The sequence below is a fragment of the Mustela nigripes genome, chromosome 12, assembly GCF_022355385.1.
Source record: "Mustela nigripes isolate SB6536 chromosome 12, MUSNIG.SB6536, whole genome shotgun sequence".
NCBI classification, from domain to species: domain Eukaryota; kingdom Metazoa; phylum Chordata; class Mammalia; order Carnivora; family Mustelidae; genus Mustela; species Mustela nigripes.
This window is the reverse complement of record NC_081568.1, coordinates 145,879,204-145,895,347: the sequence shown is the minus strand read 5'-3', so window position 1 is coordinate 145,895,347 and position 16,144 is coordinate 145,879,204. Positions and strand designations below refer to the sequence as shown.

The window sequence follows — 16,144 nt, the reverse complement described above, 5'->3', positions numbered from 1 at the left end:
GGAGCCCTATGTGGGACTCGATCCCAGGACGCTGGGATCATGACCTGAGCCGAAGGCAGCTGCTTAACCAACTGAGCCACCCAGGCGTCCCAAAGGGTTTTGTTTTTAATGTGGAGGAGTCTAGGTGGCAATCTGAGGTCAGATTACATCCTCCTGGCAGTTCAAGTAGTCTGCAAACTGGTCTCCCCACCCTTTTTCTCACGGGCTTCTGGATTAACCTTCCTCAAATTTATCTCCATGGGGAATGCCTTGGGTGGTTCTATCGGTTAAGTGTGTGCCTTCGGCTCAGGTCTTGTGTGATGGAGCCCACATCTGGCTCCGTGCTCAGCAGAGTCTGCTTGTCCCTCTCCCTGCCACTTTCTCTGCTTGTGCTCTCTCTCAAAAGCTTTATCTCCACGGGGTTGTTGTTGTTCTTTTTTTTCTAAAGATTTTATTGTATTTTATTTGACAGAGATCACAAGTAGGCAGAGAGGCAGGCAGAGAAAGGGGGGGAAGCAGGCTCCCTACCAAGCAGAGAGCCCAATGTGGGGCTTGATCCCAAGACCTGAGATCATGACCTGAGCTGAACGCAGAGGCTTAACCCACTGAGCCACCCAGGTGCTCCTCCATGGGGTTCTCCTACTCAAAACTGTGTTGAACACTGGGTAACGTACAAATGTCTTCTAACCCTAACCAACCTTAAACAGCTTCCTCAAATGACCTCAACCCCAGTGGGAACCATGCCCATTGACCTCCATTCACCAGTTTGTCTAACACCCGCAGCTTTGCCTTGTATCAGAATCCTTCCTCTCCTTCAAGGTCCTTACTAAAATCTCAAGCTTTTGGTTAAAACCATCGACATCCCCACCAATCCAGGGATTTCTGTCCTTCCCAAACCTACAGCACTTCTGTTCAATGTACATTCCCTTCCTGAACGAGGCCCTTCCTCGCAGCACCATGACAGTGACTTCCACTTGCTCTGGAAAAGCAGGGAGGGCACTTTGTTACAAGGGAGGGGACACAGCGGAAAATGGTGTAAATCTGAGCACCAAGCCCCCAAGTATCTTGTTTTATGGTCTTGGGCAAACCCACTATCACCTGCTGCAGGAAGTTGGAGAGCGGATAGAAGGACTAAAGTTCCCAGGTGGATTTTTATCTTGGAACATGAAGCGCTTTGCACAGTGGAACAAATGACACTCCCCAAGCACCTCCGTGTTACAGCCACTGCAGTAACTACACTGGACAAGAAATCAATTTTTTTTTTTTTATTGGGAAACCAATGTAACAAACCTAGACTTATTGAAAATGAAATCAGTAACTAAGACTCTGCAGGCCCCATCCCCAGCCAGCACCAAGGCCTCTGCTTGGCCTGACCCCAGTTCCTCAAGCTCCCAAAAAGGACAACCAATTTGAGAAGATGAGGTCAAGCTCCAGGCTACTCTCCCCACAGTGCCAACTCCCTCCACCCCTACCCTCCATTGACACAAACATCCTGGATCAGCAGTCTGGGCCCAAGGAGGGTACAGTGAGGTTCCCGGGGTGGCAGGGAATGACAGCCACACCCCCACCTGCTCAAAAATCCCACGTTAGCAAAGGAAGACAGAAAAAAGACAGGCTTGCCCACCCGCTCCCCTCCCCCCAGCCACCCCAGACAACAGCCTCACATCCCTGATCAGTAACACTGTGATTCTGAGGTGCCAGTGGGGCTCCCAGTGGCTTTACCAGCCCCTGGATGATTACTGCAAAGAGCTCAGAGCCCAGGGGAGGGGGCAGGCACTGCCCTACCATCTGCTCAGTATCAGCCAGCCAAACTGCTGCCCTAAGCTTATGCTGGGGGGTGCCTGTAACCCCTCTCCCCTCCAGATAGCCACGGCTCGGAACCAGTCCTCCTGCCAGAGAAAAATCAGTTCCAGGAGGCCCTTTCTCCCACAGCCTGGGAGGAAGGATGGCCTGTGAGGCCAGGGATGGCTACACCAGCTTCTTCGCTTCAAAGAAGCTTTTGAGGTGCCGCATCTGCCAGACACCGATGGCTACGAGGATGAGGGTCTGCAGAATGGACCACCACAGCACCCGCTGGTTGGTGCTCTCACTCGTTTGCCGGAAGCGCTCCTCTCGCCACTGTGGGAGGAGAAAGGAAGAGGGGCTTAAGGTTGCTGGGCCCCAGCTGGCACCACTGTAACTGGGAGGGGAACCCAGGGCCAGGCAGCTCCACTCAGCTTCAAGTACCTGCAAAGACCTGAAGAGACACCCCCCACCCAAGGACTGCATTCCTCCTCTCCTGCCAGAGGACCTCAGGGAACACACTCATTTAAGCCTGTCTTCTCCTCTGTCAGAAACAGCCCTCCCCTGGTCCCCTCGTGGAGCCTCGGGCAGAGGTAAAGTAGCTGCAGTATCACCCCATCAGAGAGAGCCGTCCTCTAGCACTCAGGAGTGGACATGCTCTCACCTCTCTGCCCAGGTCTCCCCAGCTGCTCCTTGAGGACTGTGGGCACAAGCTGCAAACTGGTGGCCCAGTGAGGACATCTGGCATGCACGTGTTTTACAAATATTTAAAACCCAGGAAAAATCCACATAGCTTCTCTTTAAACCCAGGTCTAGAATACCTGCAAGGCTGCCCTCAGCTGACAATTAAGAGGTCCCTGAGGCTTAAACACATAACAGTCCTTATGGTCACAGAGCCACTCATGGTCCCATCCTGGCTCCCCAACACAACGGAGTTTGAAATAGCTGCTCCTGGAAGCACCTGGAGCCACGGAATTAACACCCAAGGTATTAGCATCGATCCCTCCTTTTGTCACTGAGCATGTGTCATTGTGATTTAGAGCAGTAACAACCTCTTAAGAACCTGTCTCCTTGGTTACAAACAGGAGTTAGTGGTACCCACCCTGCCTTTTAGACTTGGCAGAGCAGCACAGACATGTGAATCCCTTGGGTTTCATAATGAAACCCAAGTTTGATCTGCATGCAACTTCTGGATGTGCCAGGGGAAGGTACCTGGGAAGAAGCCCACCCAGAAGGACCTGCCCGACATACCCGTTGGTAGTTCTGCTCTTTCTGGATCTGCTCTACCTGCTCCACCAGCTGTCTCACTCGGAGCTGCAACTCACTCAGTTTGTCTTTGGCCGCAATTTCTGCATAGTCGTTGGCGTGCTCCCCTACCTGGATGTCCAGGTGAACTCTCTGGGGACAGACAAGGAAAAGAAGAAATGAGGCAGCCCTGTTCCATTGTCCTGCCAGAGATGAGCAGCTGGTCCTCCACAGTGTCTGGCCCTATGCAGCTCTGGGAAAACAGGCAAGAATCAGTTTAGCGGAGCCTTGGACCAAGGCACACACAAGGAGTTCAGCAACCGTGCCGGGATGTTCACTGGAAACCCAGAATTTTTAGGAAACACAAATCCGACATACTCATCTCACATCCAAAGCACCTCCAAGTCTCCAGGCCTGAGCTGGGTCTAGAACCTGAAAGCTACGAATCCCACGTGGTTCCACTCACCAACATGCCTCCAGCAAAAAGAGAGAACTTGGTGGAATTGGAGTGAAGACAGATCTGGTGTTCGCCAGGGGTATGGGAGGTGAAAGTGAACCGGCCTTCAGAGCCATACTGTCTGGCCAGGATGACCTGGAGAGAAAAGCCTTCAGTGAGTGTTACAGGCGGAAAAGGGCCAGAAGGAAACAGAGCTTCACGCTCTGAGTGCCTGAAAGTTGGCAAACAGAGTCCTAAGCACCTCACAACACGACAAGGTCCAGAGAGCTGCTCTGCAGCAGTTGCCAAAAGCCTGTCTCAGAACTTTCTGGGGTAGGGGTGAAGGGTCTGAGACAGAGCCGACATGTGACTGCTCTTGGGAAGAAGGGCTCTTTATTCAGAGCTCCTGCCATTTCCGCTCTTTTGGTCTGGTTCTTCTTTGAAACGAAAGGTGACAACTAAGGATTTTTGTTTTTCTTTGGCTTTAATGTCCTTACTTGTCAAAATTAAAAGCTGCTCCCTCGTTTTGGGAAGCACCCCGTTCTGGGACATCCTCAAGTCTAGAGGTCACGGCATCACAGTGACCGGAATTCTCTGACGGCCAGCACCACAATTAATCCACCAACCACGCCTACCAGACAGGTGAGTTTCCATCTCACAGGCCAGGAAAACCGCGGCGGCTCGGGGCGGGGAAGGGGCTCCGCCGAGTCGGGCAGCAGTCGGGAAGAAGCTGAGAGGAGCCGCTAGCCAGCCCCGCAGCGGCCCAACTGTGGCCTCGAGCGCAAATCCGGGATTTTCTCTCCAGCACCCAGCTATGCTCGGCAGCGGAGCGGCTGCGGCGAGCAGGAGGGGGAAGAACCAGCACCTGCCGGGTCTGGCGGGGAAAGGCAGAGCGGAGGGCTCGGCGGGGCTCAGGGGCCGGCTCACCTTGTCCTCTGGGTCCTTCACCTCCACGAACATGCCAAGGCCGGGGGTGGCCGGCTGGTACTCCTCCCGCTGCTTGTCATACAGCTGCGTCCGATAGTTTCCTGGAGGAAGTGGGGCGAACCCAGGTCAGAGGAGCGCGAGGTGGTGTGGAGTCGGGCCCCGCCAGGACGCGGCGAGACCCGCTGCTCCCCGCTCCGGCAGAGCGGACTCTCCCGCGCCCCCCGCCCTAAGACCAAGGTCTTGTTCCAAAGTCTCCCCTTCCACCCGCACCTATAACCATGGTCTCGTCCGGAATCTCCTCAATAAAGCACTTCTTTTCGGTCTCCCCGATGTGGAAGTAAAGCGCGCCTCCGCGGGCCGCAAAACACAGCAGCAACACGAAGGCCCGAATCACCGTGCCCAGTCCCGCTCCCCTCCGGGGCCCGACGACCCTCACGCCCTGCTCTGCAGCCATCTTGCCCCACCTGCCGGCGCAAGCGCAGCCGGCGGCGCCACGTAGCCCTGCCGCCGCCGCCCCGGGGCCTGCCGGGACAGCGAGTTCCACTGGCTGGACTACAAGTCCCGAGATGCCCCGCGGCCACGGCGAGGCAGTATCTGATTGGAGAGTCGCTTCTGCCTGCAACCTAATTGAGCCCTCAGAATTGAAACCTCCTCTGCGTTGATCGCGGTGGCTCCGGCGGCTGCTAGTGTTTATCACCTGTTTACAGATGCTGCCAGTCCCGCAGTTTGTGGTCGCAGAATGAATTATGGCCAGATACGGGATTGAAACCGAGGATCCCTCACTTGATATTTCTGCGTGCGACACTCTGGGCTTCTATTTTTAAAAACCGAACTTTGAAAAAAATGACACCAGAAGTGCACCAACTTACCTTTGGGGTAAAAAATAAAAGAAGCCTGGGAGACCTCCTTTACCACTTCTTTGCCATCTCCAAATTCATCCACTCCTAGATCTGGTCTGATCTGGTTTGTATGGTCCCAAGCATCCCTCCCCCCATCCCCCGCCCCGCCTCCGTCCCCGCATCGGCCCCAGACATCATCCGCCCCGGCCTTTCTGCACAGCTCGCCCGAGGTGGCTCCTCTCTGGAACGTCGTTCGGTGCCTCAGTGGTCCGCAGGTGAAGGACTATCTGTCGGGGTCTTGAGGGCAGAGGTCTGGGTGTGACCTTCCTGTCCTTCCTGTATTTTATCCATATCCCGGTGTATTTTGGAAGCTCTTCGGTCTTGGCAGTTTCTGATTGTGCTACTTCAGGGTTTCATAGAAGTTGGAGGTTTTATCTCTAATTTGGGTTCTCTTTTTTGTTTCGTTGCGTCTTGGGGAGGGAAATTTAATGAGGATGTGTTGACATTTCCCCCTCATTGGACGTCTTTACCTTATTTTTCTTAAAAGCAACAATATAACATCATCTTGTTTCATACCTTAATTTTTTAACCATTCCTGTGATGAAAGTGGTTAAGATTTCTTTCCCCTAATCATTTGCTTTCATATATATTGCTGCAATAAAAAACTCCGTTCGTTTGTTTCTTTAAAAAAGCATTACTGTAGGACACTGTGTGTGTGTGTGTGTGTGTGTGTGTGTTATAAATTGCCCTTTCAATCATACCAATTTACAGTCTCATAGGCAGAGTGTTTTGGGGCTTACTTCCGCACACCCTGGACAAAGGTTCTCAACCTTTTTAGTCTTGCAAAATAATTGAATGAAAAGTTGTATTTCACTATTCTCTTAATTTTTATTTCCTCGGATATGGAGCAATTTTTTATTGGTCATTTGTTTTCTTCTGTGAATTACAGCTTGTGTTTTTCTTAGTGCTATTTTTTAAAATCTCTGTCTCTTTTAAAAAATATATTTTTTTTTATTTGACAAAGAGAGGGAATACAAGCAGGGGGAGTGAGAGAGGGAGAAACAGGCTTCCTGTGGGCCTCGATGCCAGGACCCTGGGATCATGACCTGAGCGGAAGGAAGCACCTAACAACTGAGCCCCACCCAGGCACCCATCCATTTATTTATTTATTTATTTATTTATTTATTTTTCTTTCTTTCTTTCTTTTTTTTTTTTTAAAGATTTTATTTGATTGTCAGAGAGAGAGAATACACACAAGCAGGCAGAGAGGCAGGCAGAGAAAGAGGAGGAAGCAGGCTCCCTGCCAAGCAAAGAGCCCGATGAGGGACTCGATCCCAGGACCCTAGGATCATGACCTGAGCTGAAGGCATCGGCTTAACCTACTGAGCCACCCAGGTATCCCAGGCACCCATTTCTTGGTGCTATTATAACTACATCCTACTAGTGCTGATGTCACCACCATTCGGGATTCACAAATGATTACAGAATTAACATATGATAACATTTTATAATAGACATTTTTAGTATTTTTATTTTTTAAAAAAATTTATTTATTTATTTGACAGACAGATCACAAGTAGGCAGAGAGGCAGGCAGAGAGAGGGAGAGAGAGGTAAGCAGGCTCTCCACTGAGCAGAGAGCTCGATCCCAGGACCCTGGAATCATGACCTGAGCAGAAGGCAGAGGCTTAACCCACTGAGCCACCCTGGCACCACTTTAGTATTTTTTAAATTTAAACGTTTTACATTGAGATAATTATAGATTTACATGCAGTTGTAGAAACAATGCAGAGTGATTTAGTGAACCCTTTACCCAGCTTCTTCCATGGTAACATTTTGCCCAAGTAAATGCAATGTTACAACCAGGATATTGACATTGATACAGTCAAAACATTTCCTTCACCATATGGATCTCCCATGTTGTGTATTCAAGACATACCCACTTCCCTATTCCTTCCCCGTCTCCTTAACCTCAGACAAGTAATCTATGTTTTTCATTTCTATAATTTTGTCATTTCAAGAATGTTATATGAATGAAACCATACAGTATGTAACCTTTTGAGATTGACTTTTTTCACTCGGTTAATTATCTGGAGATTTAATCAGCTTATTGCTTACATCAATAATTATAGCAATAAAGTAGCCATAACATGCAATGTGTACAGCCATAATTTGATATCAACCACAAAAAAGGAGTGAGAATAGAGCTATTAAAGGAGCAGAGAGGGGCGCCTGGGTGGCTCAGTGGGTTAAGCCGCTGCCTTCGGCTCGGGTCATGATCTCAGGGTCCTGGGATCGAGTCCCACATCGGACTCCCTGCTGAGCAGGGAGCCTGCTTCCTTCTCTCTCTCTCTGCCTGCCTCTCAGTGTACTTGTAATTTCTCTCTGTCAAATAAATAAATAAAATCTTTTAAAAAAAAAAGGAGCAGAGATTTTTTTGTTATTGAAGGTAAACTGGTATAAATTCAAATTAGAATGTTTAACTTTAGAATATTAACTGTAACATGGTAACCACAAAGAAAATATCTGTAAAATATACAGAAAAGGAAATGGGAAAGGAATTTAAATGTTTCACAACTAGGGACGCCTGGGTGGCACAGTTGGTTGGACGACTGCCTTAGGCTCAGGTCATGATCCCGGAGTCCCAGGATCGAGTCCCGCATCGGGCTCCTGGCTCCATAGGGAGTCTGCTTCTCCCTCTGACCTTCTCCTCGCTCATGCTCTCTCTCACTGTCTCTCTCTCTCAAATAAATAAATAAAATCTTTAAAAAAAATAAATGTTTCACAACTAAAAAATTAACTAAATGCAAAAGAAGATAGTAAAAGTAAATAGTAGAAGAAGAGTAAAAAATTAACTAAATGCAAAAGAAGGTAGCAAGAGTAGAGGGACCAAAATAAAAGCTATAAGGAAATAGAAAACAAATAGCAAAATGACAGAAGTTAAGTCCCTCCTTATGGTAATTACTTAATTAATATTTTTTAGAGGGAGCACACACAAAAGTTGGGGGGGGAGCTCAGCTCTGAGCCTCCATCCCTACCTCCTTCTCCATTTGCCTAATTCCTTTTTATCCTATTAAGACAGGTTCAGCAGCATTGTCTTATTTGTTTCCTTCTTCTGGGTGCTTTGACAATGCCTCTATTGCAGTGTTAACCACATTGAATTGCAATAGTTCATTCACAAGCAAGGTGCTCCCAGCCTGATAGCCTTAGGAGATAAGGATATGGCCTCCTGCTTCAGATTTATCTCTGGTGCTCCCCACAGCCTAGCAAAGAACTAGCAACAGCCTCAGTATGCAGTTGATGTTTGCTTGGAGAAAGGGAAGAGAGAGGAAAGAGAGAGAAAGGAAAGAGTATGGAGGGAAAAGGAGAGAGAGGCGTGAAAATGAAAGAGAAGATGGGAGAAGAAGGAAACAGTGAAGGAGAGAGAGAAGAGGAGAGGAGGAAGGCAGAGGGAAGCAAGCAAGGAAGAAGTGGGGGGAGAGGGAAGAATGGTAATGATGACATGTAATTATAGGAAAAGCCAAAATCTCCATACTCTACGTCTGGTTTTCTTGTGATGTCTCCTCCTGATTATTTCCACAAGGCATCCTGACCTGGGCATAGTAAGGATGGAATGTTCTGTGCATAAAATCAGAGCCAACAGATTAGGAGATGGTTGCCATTGAAAGATAGTTTCTTACCCATAGTTTCCAAGACAAGTGACTGTACTGCACCACTCAAGGGCTACAGGGGACAGCGCCAGGGTCTGTCCAGGGGTAGAGAGTGACAGGAAAGCATGGGTAGAAGCCTTTAATGTATCTTTATGGGAAGGAATGGGAGGTGCAGGGAGCAAGTGAGCAGGTTTAGGATTGACTAGTTGGAATAATTTCAACAGGCTCCACTTCTTTTTTTAAAAAGGTTTTTGTGTATTTCTTTTTTTTAATTTTTAAAAAAGATTTTATTTATTTATTTGACACACAGAGAAAGATCACAAGTAGGCACAGAGACAGACAGAGAGAGAGGGGAAAGCAGGCTCCCCACTGAGCAGAGAGCCTGATGCGGGGCTTGATCCCAGGACCCTGAGACCATGACCTGAGCAGAAGGCAGAGGTTTAACCCACTGAGCCATCCAGGTGCCCCAATCTTTGTGTATTTCACAGAGACACACACACACACACACACAGACACACACACACACACACACACCCCAGCAGGAGGAGCTGCAGAGGGTGAGGGAGAAGGAGAAGAAGCAGCAAGCTCCCAGCTCAGCAAGGAACCTGATTGGGTGCTCAATTCCAGGACCCTGAGATCATGACCTGAGCCAAAGGCAGACGCTTAACCGACTGAGCCACCCAGGTGTTCCTGATTCTGGATTTCTTAAAAAAGTTTTTAAATTATAAATTATATCAAATCTACCACTGTATTAGTGGAAATTAAGTCTTTATGCAATTTTATATGCTGTAATATTTCTTCAAATAAATCTCTCCTTTAAAAAAAAAACCTAAGTCTGAGGTCTTCGGTGAACCACAGATGAGGCAAGTAGATGTACCACCCCAGTGTCTTCTTTGAATGTCACAAATGGCACCCAGGTTCAGTGATCTTGGCAGTCATTGTGGAATGAGATTTTTGCTAAGTGGGAGGATCCCAGAAGGGTGGGTTCACTGCTCTTATGTTCCTAGTCTTGTTATTGGTCAGAAACAGTTGTTCTTCTTTCCTCCTTCCTTCCTTCCTCCTTCCTTCCTTTCAGGGGGCGAGAGAGAGTGTGTGTGCATGCCTGAGAACTGAGAACATGAGGGGGGGGGAGGGGCAGAGGGAGTGGGAAAAGCAGACTCCCCACTGAGTGCAGAGCCCCCCTCCCTGCCCACCTCCATGAGGCCCTATACAAGAATTCTGAGCCCAGGACCCCAGCCAAAGTCAGATGCTTAACTGATTGAGCCACCCAGCTCCACCCCCACCCCCGGTTGTTCTGTTTTAACAAAACACTTGTGCTACTTGGACAGTCATGTCCAACTCCTTCCTAATGTCTGGGTTCTGTGCCTTGAAATCTCACTGGTGTACTATATCCTTACATACATGTAGCTGCAAGCATTTTCCACTTTTGACCCTTTCGGAGGTTCCTGTGAGTAGTCTGGCCAATGGATCACTGCCATGCAAGAGTGGTATTCACAGTGTGGTGTGGGTGCTGGTACTGGTTCATATTGGTTATAGGTCTGCATCGAGGTTAAGTGCAGATATTGAGTTAAGTGTTTAGGAATTTTTACAGAAATTTAATATTGATGTGATATCCAGATACACGATTAGTTTCATTTTTTAATTGTATTTTATAGGAGTATTGGCTTGTGAGGGATTGCAAATTTTATTAAAAACAAAACAGAGGGGCGCCTGGGTGGCTCAGTGGGTTAAGCCGCTGCCTTCGGCTCAGGTCATGATCTCAGGGTCCTGGGATCGAGTCCCACATCGGGCTCCCTGCTCAGCAGGGAGCCTGCTTCCTTCTCTCACTCTCTCTCTGCCTGCCTCTCTGCCTACTTGTAATCTCTGTCTGTCAAATAAATAAATAAATAAATAAAATCTTTAAAAAAACAAAACAAAACAAAACAAAACAAAAACAGAGCCTAAGCTTTACTTTAAGTGGTGGTACTGGTCTGGAAAGGACTGACGGATCAGGACCACGGACAGCACCTCTGTCTCCCAAGCCTGCTTTCTACCTCTGCTCCCACCTCTGGCTAACTCCCTTGGTGAACAATTCGCTCTCAGATCCAACAGATGCTTTCCAGCTTTTGTCTTATTTGACCTTTCTAAAGTATGACTTTTGTTAACACCTGAATCTTTCATTTTTGTTTAATGATCATTCCCAGTGAAGAAATAAAAAACGCTCCCCTATGATTGCCAATGAACTACACCACTAAAATGAGGGGACCATTCCTGATAACTAAAAAACACATTGTCAATCTTTTTTTTTTTAAGATTTTATTTATTTATTTGACAGAGAGAGAGAGAGAGTGAGCACAAGCAGGGGGAGTGGAAGGCAGAGGGAGAGGGAGAAGCATGTGGGCCTCAATCTGAGGACCCTGGAATCATGACCTGAGCTGAAGGCAGACGCTTAGCTGACTGAGACACCCAATACCCCCATATTGTCAATCTTAACATCCTGTACTGATTTTATACACACACACACACACACCACCACCACCACCACCACCACCACCATCATCATCATCATAACATATTTGCTGAATAAACGGACGAGTACCTCTTACTACCATCATCATCATCATCATATTTGCTGAATAAACGGACGAGTACCTCTTACTACCAGGCACCAGGTGGTGGAAGACTTCATCCCATTATCTGAGTTGGGCTACAGCTTTCTGTTGAAGTGTTTGGGTCCACACTGTTCTACCCAGGGCACTGTAAACTTTTGATTTCTCGAGATTTGCTTTTTCTGGGTCCCCATTTTGTCATGTTGGCTTCATCCTCCCACCCCGTTCAGTTGTGTACCCCTACACTTTTCCAGTGGCTTGCTTGCCATCTTCTCTTCCCTCCAGGCTCACCAGTGCAGAGAAAAATACGCTGGATGAAGGGCTCCCCTGTTCTAGCAGGCTTGGCACCTCCTGCGCCCTCAGATTCAGCCCAATTGCCTCCTCCCTCCACGTTCCTATAACTTTTCTTCCCCCAGTCCCTTAACTGGTCTGGCTGCTAGGCAATGCTACGTCCCCCTGCCTAAATTGCTCTTGTTCCCCGCGCTCAGGGAGATTTTAACCATCCTTCAAGGCTTGAGTCAAATCTAATCCCTTCCATGAAAACCGCGACGTCTCCTCCTCCCCTTCTTGAATTACTGCTTCAGACTCGAAACCCCACGGGCCTTCTCATTCCGTCTCACCATGTCACCTCCTTTCCCCAATCAATCCTAAACTCTTCGAGGTTCAAGTCCAAGTAATAAACTTCCCATTATCCCCATTCTTTCTGCACACATCTGGGGTGGCTGCCCTGTAAGTTGCAGAGGGCAAGCCCCCCTCCCCCCCGAGGCTGTTACCTCAAACAGGAAGAAGAGCTAACAGCACCTATGCCTCCACAAGTTTCTCGCGGAGCAAGCGAAGCGGGGCCTGGGTTGAGAGGGGGCTCTCGGGGCCCCTTCGCTGCGTGGGTCGGCAAGAATGCGCCGGGGGGCGGGACCGCGCGGCGGCTCCCGGGAGTTGTAGTCCGCGAGCGCGTTCGCAGTCTCTGCAGGCTCCGCGCGGAGACCCGTGGACTCGCCTGCGAAGGTGGCGGGGGCCTGCGGGGCTCGAGGAGCTGGGCCCGGGTCTGGCCCCGGGCAGGGATGGAGCAGAGCGCGAGCCACCGGTATGGCCTGCCGCTGCTGCTAGGGCAGCTGCTGGCGCTTATGGGCCACGGGGGCGCCTTCTACCTCGAGGTCCGCGAGCTGGAAGAGAAGTGCTTCATCCAGGAGATCCCCGATGGTACCGTGGTCATAGGTGCGCGCGCCGGCCTTTCCGGCCTTGCGCTCCCTGCACCCAGAGTCCTGAGAGGGGAGGGGAATAGGGCTCCGTGGCACCATCTCAGATCCCACCTCCCCTCCCCTGCCAGGGGCGGGGGTGGGCTGGGGGGTCGGTAATGGGTGGACAGCAGTCTGGCCAAGGCATCCTCTCTCTTGCCTGTGCGGGGGACAGGGGGCACCGAGTCTGATGCAGACTCTAACGAGGGCAGAGAAGTGGTGCTGGAGAAGGGAGGAGAGGCAGAGGGCCATGGTCAGCTTCCTCAGATTCGAGATCTTCCTGTCCCCCCACCCCCACCCTGGACCATCAGGTCTGAGTCAGGGGATGGATGGGAATGCGCCTCTGTTGCCTCTCCATTAGGTAACTACAAGACTGAGCTATACGACCCTGCTATGGAAAAGTACCAGCCCTCCCCACAGTGGATCAATTTGTTCGTGTTTGTGAAGGACCCCGAGAATAAGGTGAGGCAGGCCTTTACTCCTTGCAGCACCCCCGAGGTCCCAGCATCAATGTGTGGCCTTCTCTGGTCCCTCATTTCTCACTGAAGGATGTTTCCTGACAGGCAGGTTAGCTCAAGGAGGGCCATGGTCTTTGCAATCCTGTATTCTGTATCAATGACGTTGGCATATGGGAATTTCCAGCCAAACCTATCCCATTTTCCTTGCACCCACCCCTCGGGCCTGCGGGGGTCTGCACCTGGGATTCTCCTGAAATCATCTCCTGGAAGCAGGTACATGGCTAACTTGTGCTCACTGAAGGCTGCTTCCTTTAGAACCTCCTGGCCCGGCAGTACGGCCCTCGGGGAAGCTTCACCTTCACCTCTCAGTCTCCAGGAGAGCACCAGATCTGCCTCCACCTCGAGTCCATCCGGTTCGCCCTCTTCTATGATGGCAAGCTGGTGAGTGTGGCAGGCGGGAGGTCCACTGTCCCCAGGCGTTCCCTTTCTCAGCCTCTATAGAGTGAGAAGGGTGTGGTGGGTGGTGCCTATTGAGTAGGGCTGGGACTTTACCTCAAGTGTGCATCCCAAGAATCGGTCCTGAGGATGAAAGGACACCTGAGGAGGGAGTCACTCAGACTTAAAATGCTCCCTTGGCTCCAGGCCATCCCTAGGAAAAAGACCAGGCTTCGTAACAGGAGGTTTAGAGCTATTCTGCATCTGAGCGCTTCTGGGCTCTACAATGTCACCTCCCAATTCAAAACTTCTAGTAAACTGCCTGGCTCAGAGTCACAGCTCTACTTCTCTGCACATGTTGTCCCATCGTTGGGGATACTCCACACAAGCCAGGTCCTGGTCTGGTGTCTGGACCCCCAGAGCAGGGCCAGTCACCGAGTCAGTGTGTAAGGAATGGAACTCCCAGTGTCAGGCCCAGCCGGGGTGTAGAAGCTAGATTTCTGGCAGGTTCATGGAGGTGAGCTCCCTGACTCCCTCCTCCTGGGTTCCCCATTCCAGGCCATTCACTTGGACATGCAGTTGGGTGAACACACCAATGATTATGCAGAATTTGCGGCCAAGGACAAGCTGACCCAGCTGCATCTGCGCCTACAGCAGCTTGTGGAACAGGTGGAGTTGATCCAGAAGGAGCAGGAGTACCAGAGGGTGAGGGGCTGGCTTGGGCCAGCTGGGATAGGGTAAAATGTGTGACCTCCTGGGAAGTGGCTCTTCCAGCTCTGCCCCCAGAGGGCGCTCTAGACAGGCATCTTTTCCCTTCTCTCCTCCCACAGTGGCGAGAGGAGCGCTTCCGGCAGACAAGCGAGAGCACCAACCAACAGGTGCTGTGGTGGTCCATTCTGCAGACCCTCATCCTGGTTGCCACCGGTGTCTGGCAGATGCGGCACCTCAAGAGTTTCTTTAAAGCCAAGAAGCTGGTGTAGGTGGGCCCCAGAAACCCAGCCCCAACTCATTCCCTTTCTCTTAACTGATGGCAAGTGGCCTGCCCCGGTGTATTTCCTGACTTCGGATTCCCCCAACCCCATGGGGCTTGGGACTGGGGATGGGGGGGGGGTGGGGGGGGGGGGGTCCAGCCATGGGGGATGGGGACAGAGGACCTCTTTGAACTGTTTTCTCTGCTGGCACTTGGGAGAGTATGGATTTCCCGCCAGCCACTTGTCTGGGGAGCTGCAGGATTCTCTGGGGCTCTGGGCTGCTGAGGAGGAAGGGGAGGGTGCCCCCATCCCCCATGGCTAACCCGGATATATTGTCCCAAGATGGAGAGAATTAAGAGTGTCTATAAACTGCCAACTTTCTGACCTGAACATTTATTGCCTCCACTCTGCAATTCATTCTGGTGTTTTGTTTCTAACCAGATATTAACATTAAGTTTCTGCAAGCATTTGGTGGGACTGATCCCAAAATGGACAGGGTGAAGAAAGCTTGTTCTCCAAAAGCCTTAGCAACCTGTGGAGCCCTTTCGAGAAAAGTCCAGTTTGGGCCCATCTTATGGGTAACCTGAGTGCTTGTGCTGATCCTGTGCCTCTTTGTGGGGCTCCAGTTCCCACATGTGCTCTTCCACTGTTTTTTTCCAGGCAGTCAGATGGGCACCTCTGTTTTCATACTACTCTTCAACCAACCTGTGTCTCTCTTTATGATGTCCCAGGTTGATTTTTTTTCAGGATATGCTTTCTTTTCTTTCCTTTTTTTTTTTTAAATAGGATTTCAAGTAACTGTTTCCATTAGAGTCAGCATCTTGTTAACTCAACTGTGACAGGCGCACATGGGTGTTGATAACCAGGCACCTAGGTACTCAGTACTTCTGCCTCATCTGAACTCTGCTGGTTGCCCTGTTGGGAGTCATCTCACATGTGAATCTGACATTTTCTGTGATAAGGAAATTCACTGGCTGGCACCCTCAACAAAATGAAGTCCAACTCCTCAAGGCTAAGGACATCAATAAAGGGAGACTCCCCATGAGGAGGGGGATATGGCAACAGCCCAAGCACTTGGCCCCTGAGACAGACACATCCTCCCCTAGGATACACTTGTGGGACGCTGCAAGCCTCGGGTATTTGCTCATTAGTGGATGTGGTCCTGACTGGCTTCTGGAAAGTATGAGTGGATAGAACTGAAGGCTGGGGGTTGGGGGAAACCACTGGAGAGTAACCTCTGACCAAAGTATGTGATCTTAGGGCCCAATACCCTTATCTGATGGGGTATGTGTGTGTGTCGGGGAGGGGGGTGCTCTGATCTCTTTCATAGAAGCAAAATGATCCAGAAAGGCACATTCTCGCACATGTCTGATACCAAATGAGGCAGGGCTCAAACAACAGGTAAAGGTGGTATGTGCTTCTCAGAAGGATATGTGCCAAAAATGACATGATATAGTGCTGGCCTAGTCTAGGTGGTCAGAGAAGGGTGCTTTTTAGAATTGAATTTGTGATGAGGAATCAGCTGGGGGACGTGTGTTCTGGCTAGAAGGAGTGGCACATATTGAAGCCCTAAAGCAAAAAAAAAAAAAAAAAAAAAAAAAAA

At 49.9% G+C, this 16,144-nt stretch overlaps 2 protein-coding genes and 1 long non-coding RNA gene across 4 annotated transcripts in view; 1 reads left to right on the top strand and 2 right to left on the bottom strand.

The window, feature by feature from the left end:
* Positions 1–1,229: 1,229 nt before the first annotated feature.
* LOC132027398 (transmembrane emp24 domain-containing protein 9) lies at positions 1,230–4,853 on the bottom strand. The gene is made up of 5 exons (XM_059416119.1): positions 4,640–4,853; positions 4,370–4,470; positions 3,473–3,598; positions 3,013–3,159; positions 1,230–2,097 (listed from the first exon to the last, which is right to left on the bottom strand). The coding sequence occupies exons 1-5, from the start codon at positions 4,821–4,823 to the stop codon at positions 1,948–1,950; spliced, it is 708 nt and encodes a 235-aa protein (XP_059272102.1). The 5' UTR covers positions 4,824–4,853; the 3' UTR covers positions 1,230–1,947.
* Positions 4,854–11,167: 6,314 nt separating this feature from the next.
* Positions 11,168–14,931, top strand: LOC132027395 (transmembrane emp24 domain-containing protein 9-like). Of its 2 annotated transcripts, none has more exons than XM_059416118.1 (5): positions 11,168–12,642; positions 13,039–13,139; positions 13,451–13,576; positions 14,129–14,275; positions 14,401–14,931. In XM_059416118.1, exons 1-5 carry the CDS (start codon positions 12,249–12,251, stop codon positions 14,548–14,550), a joined length of 918 nt encoding a protein of 305 aa, XP_059272101.1. In that variant the 5' UTR covers positions 11,168–12,248; the 3' UTR covers positions 14,551–14,931. The 2 variants fall into 2 exon arrangements, with proteins under 2 accessions (XP_059272101.1, XP_059272100.1); XM_059416117.1 differs by having other exon boundaries at positions 11,173–12,657.
* Positions 12,717–16,144, bottom strand: part of LOC132027397 (uncharacterized) — a 4,863-nt gene continuing 1,435 nt past the window's right edge. Inside the window, exons 2-3 of the long non-coding RNA XR_009407144.1 lie at positions 13,498–13,630; positions 12,717–12,899 (exon numbers count right to left, since the gene is read on the bottom strand). This is a non-coding gene — a long non-coding RNA (uncharacterized LOC132027397). The remainder of the gene's footprint in view (positions 12,900–13,497; positions 13,631–16,144) is intronic.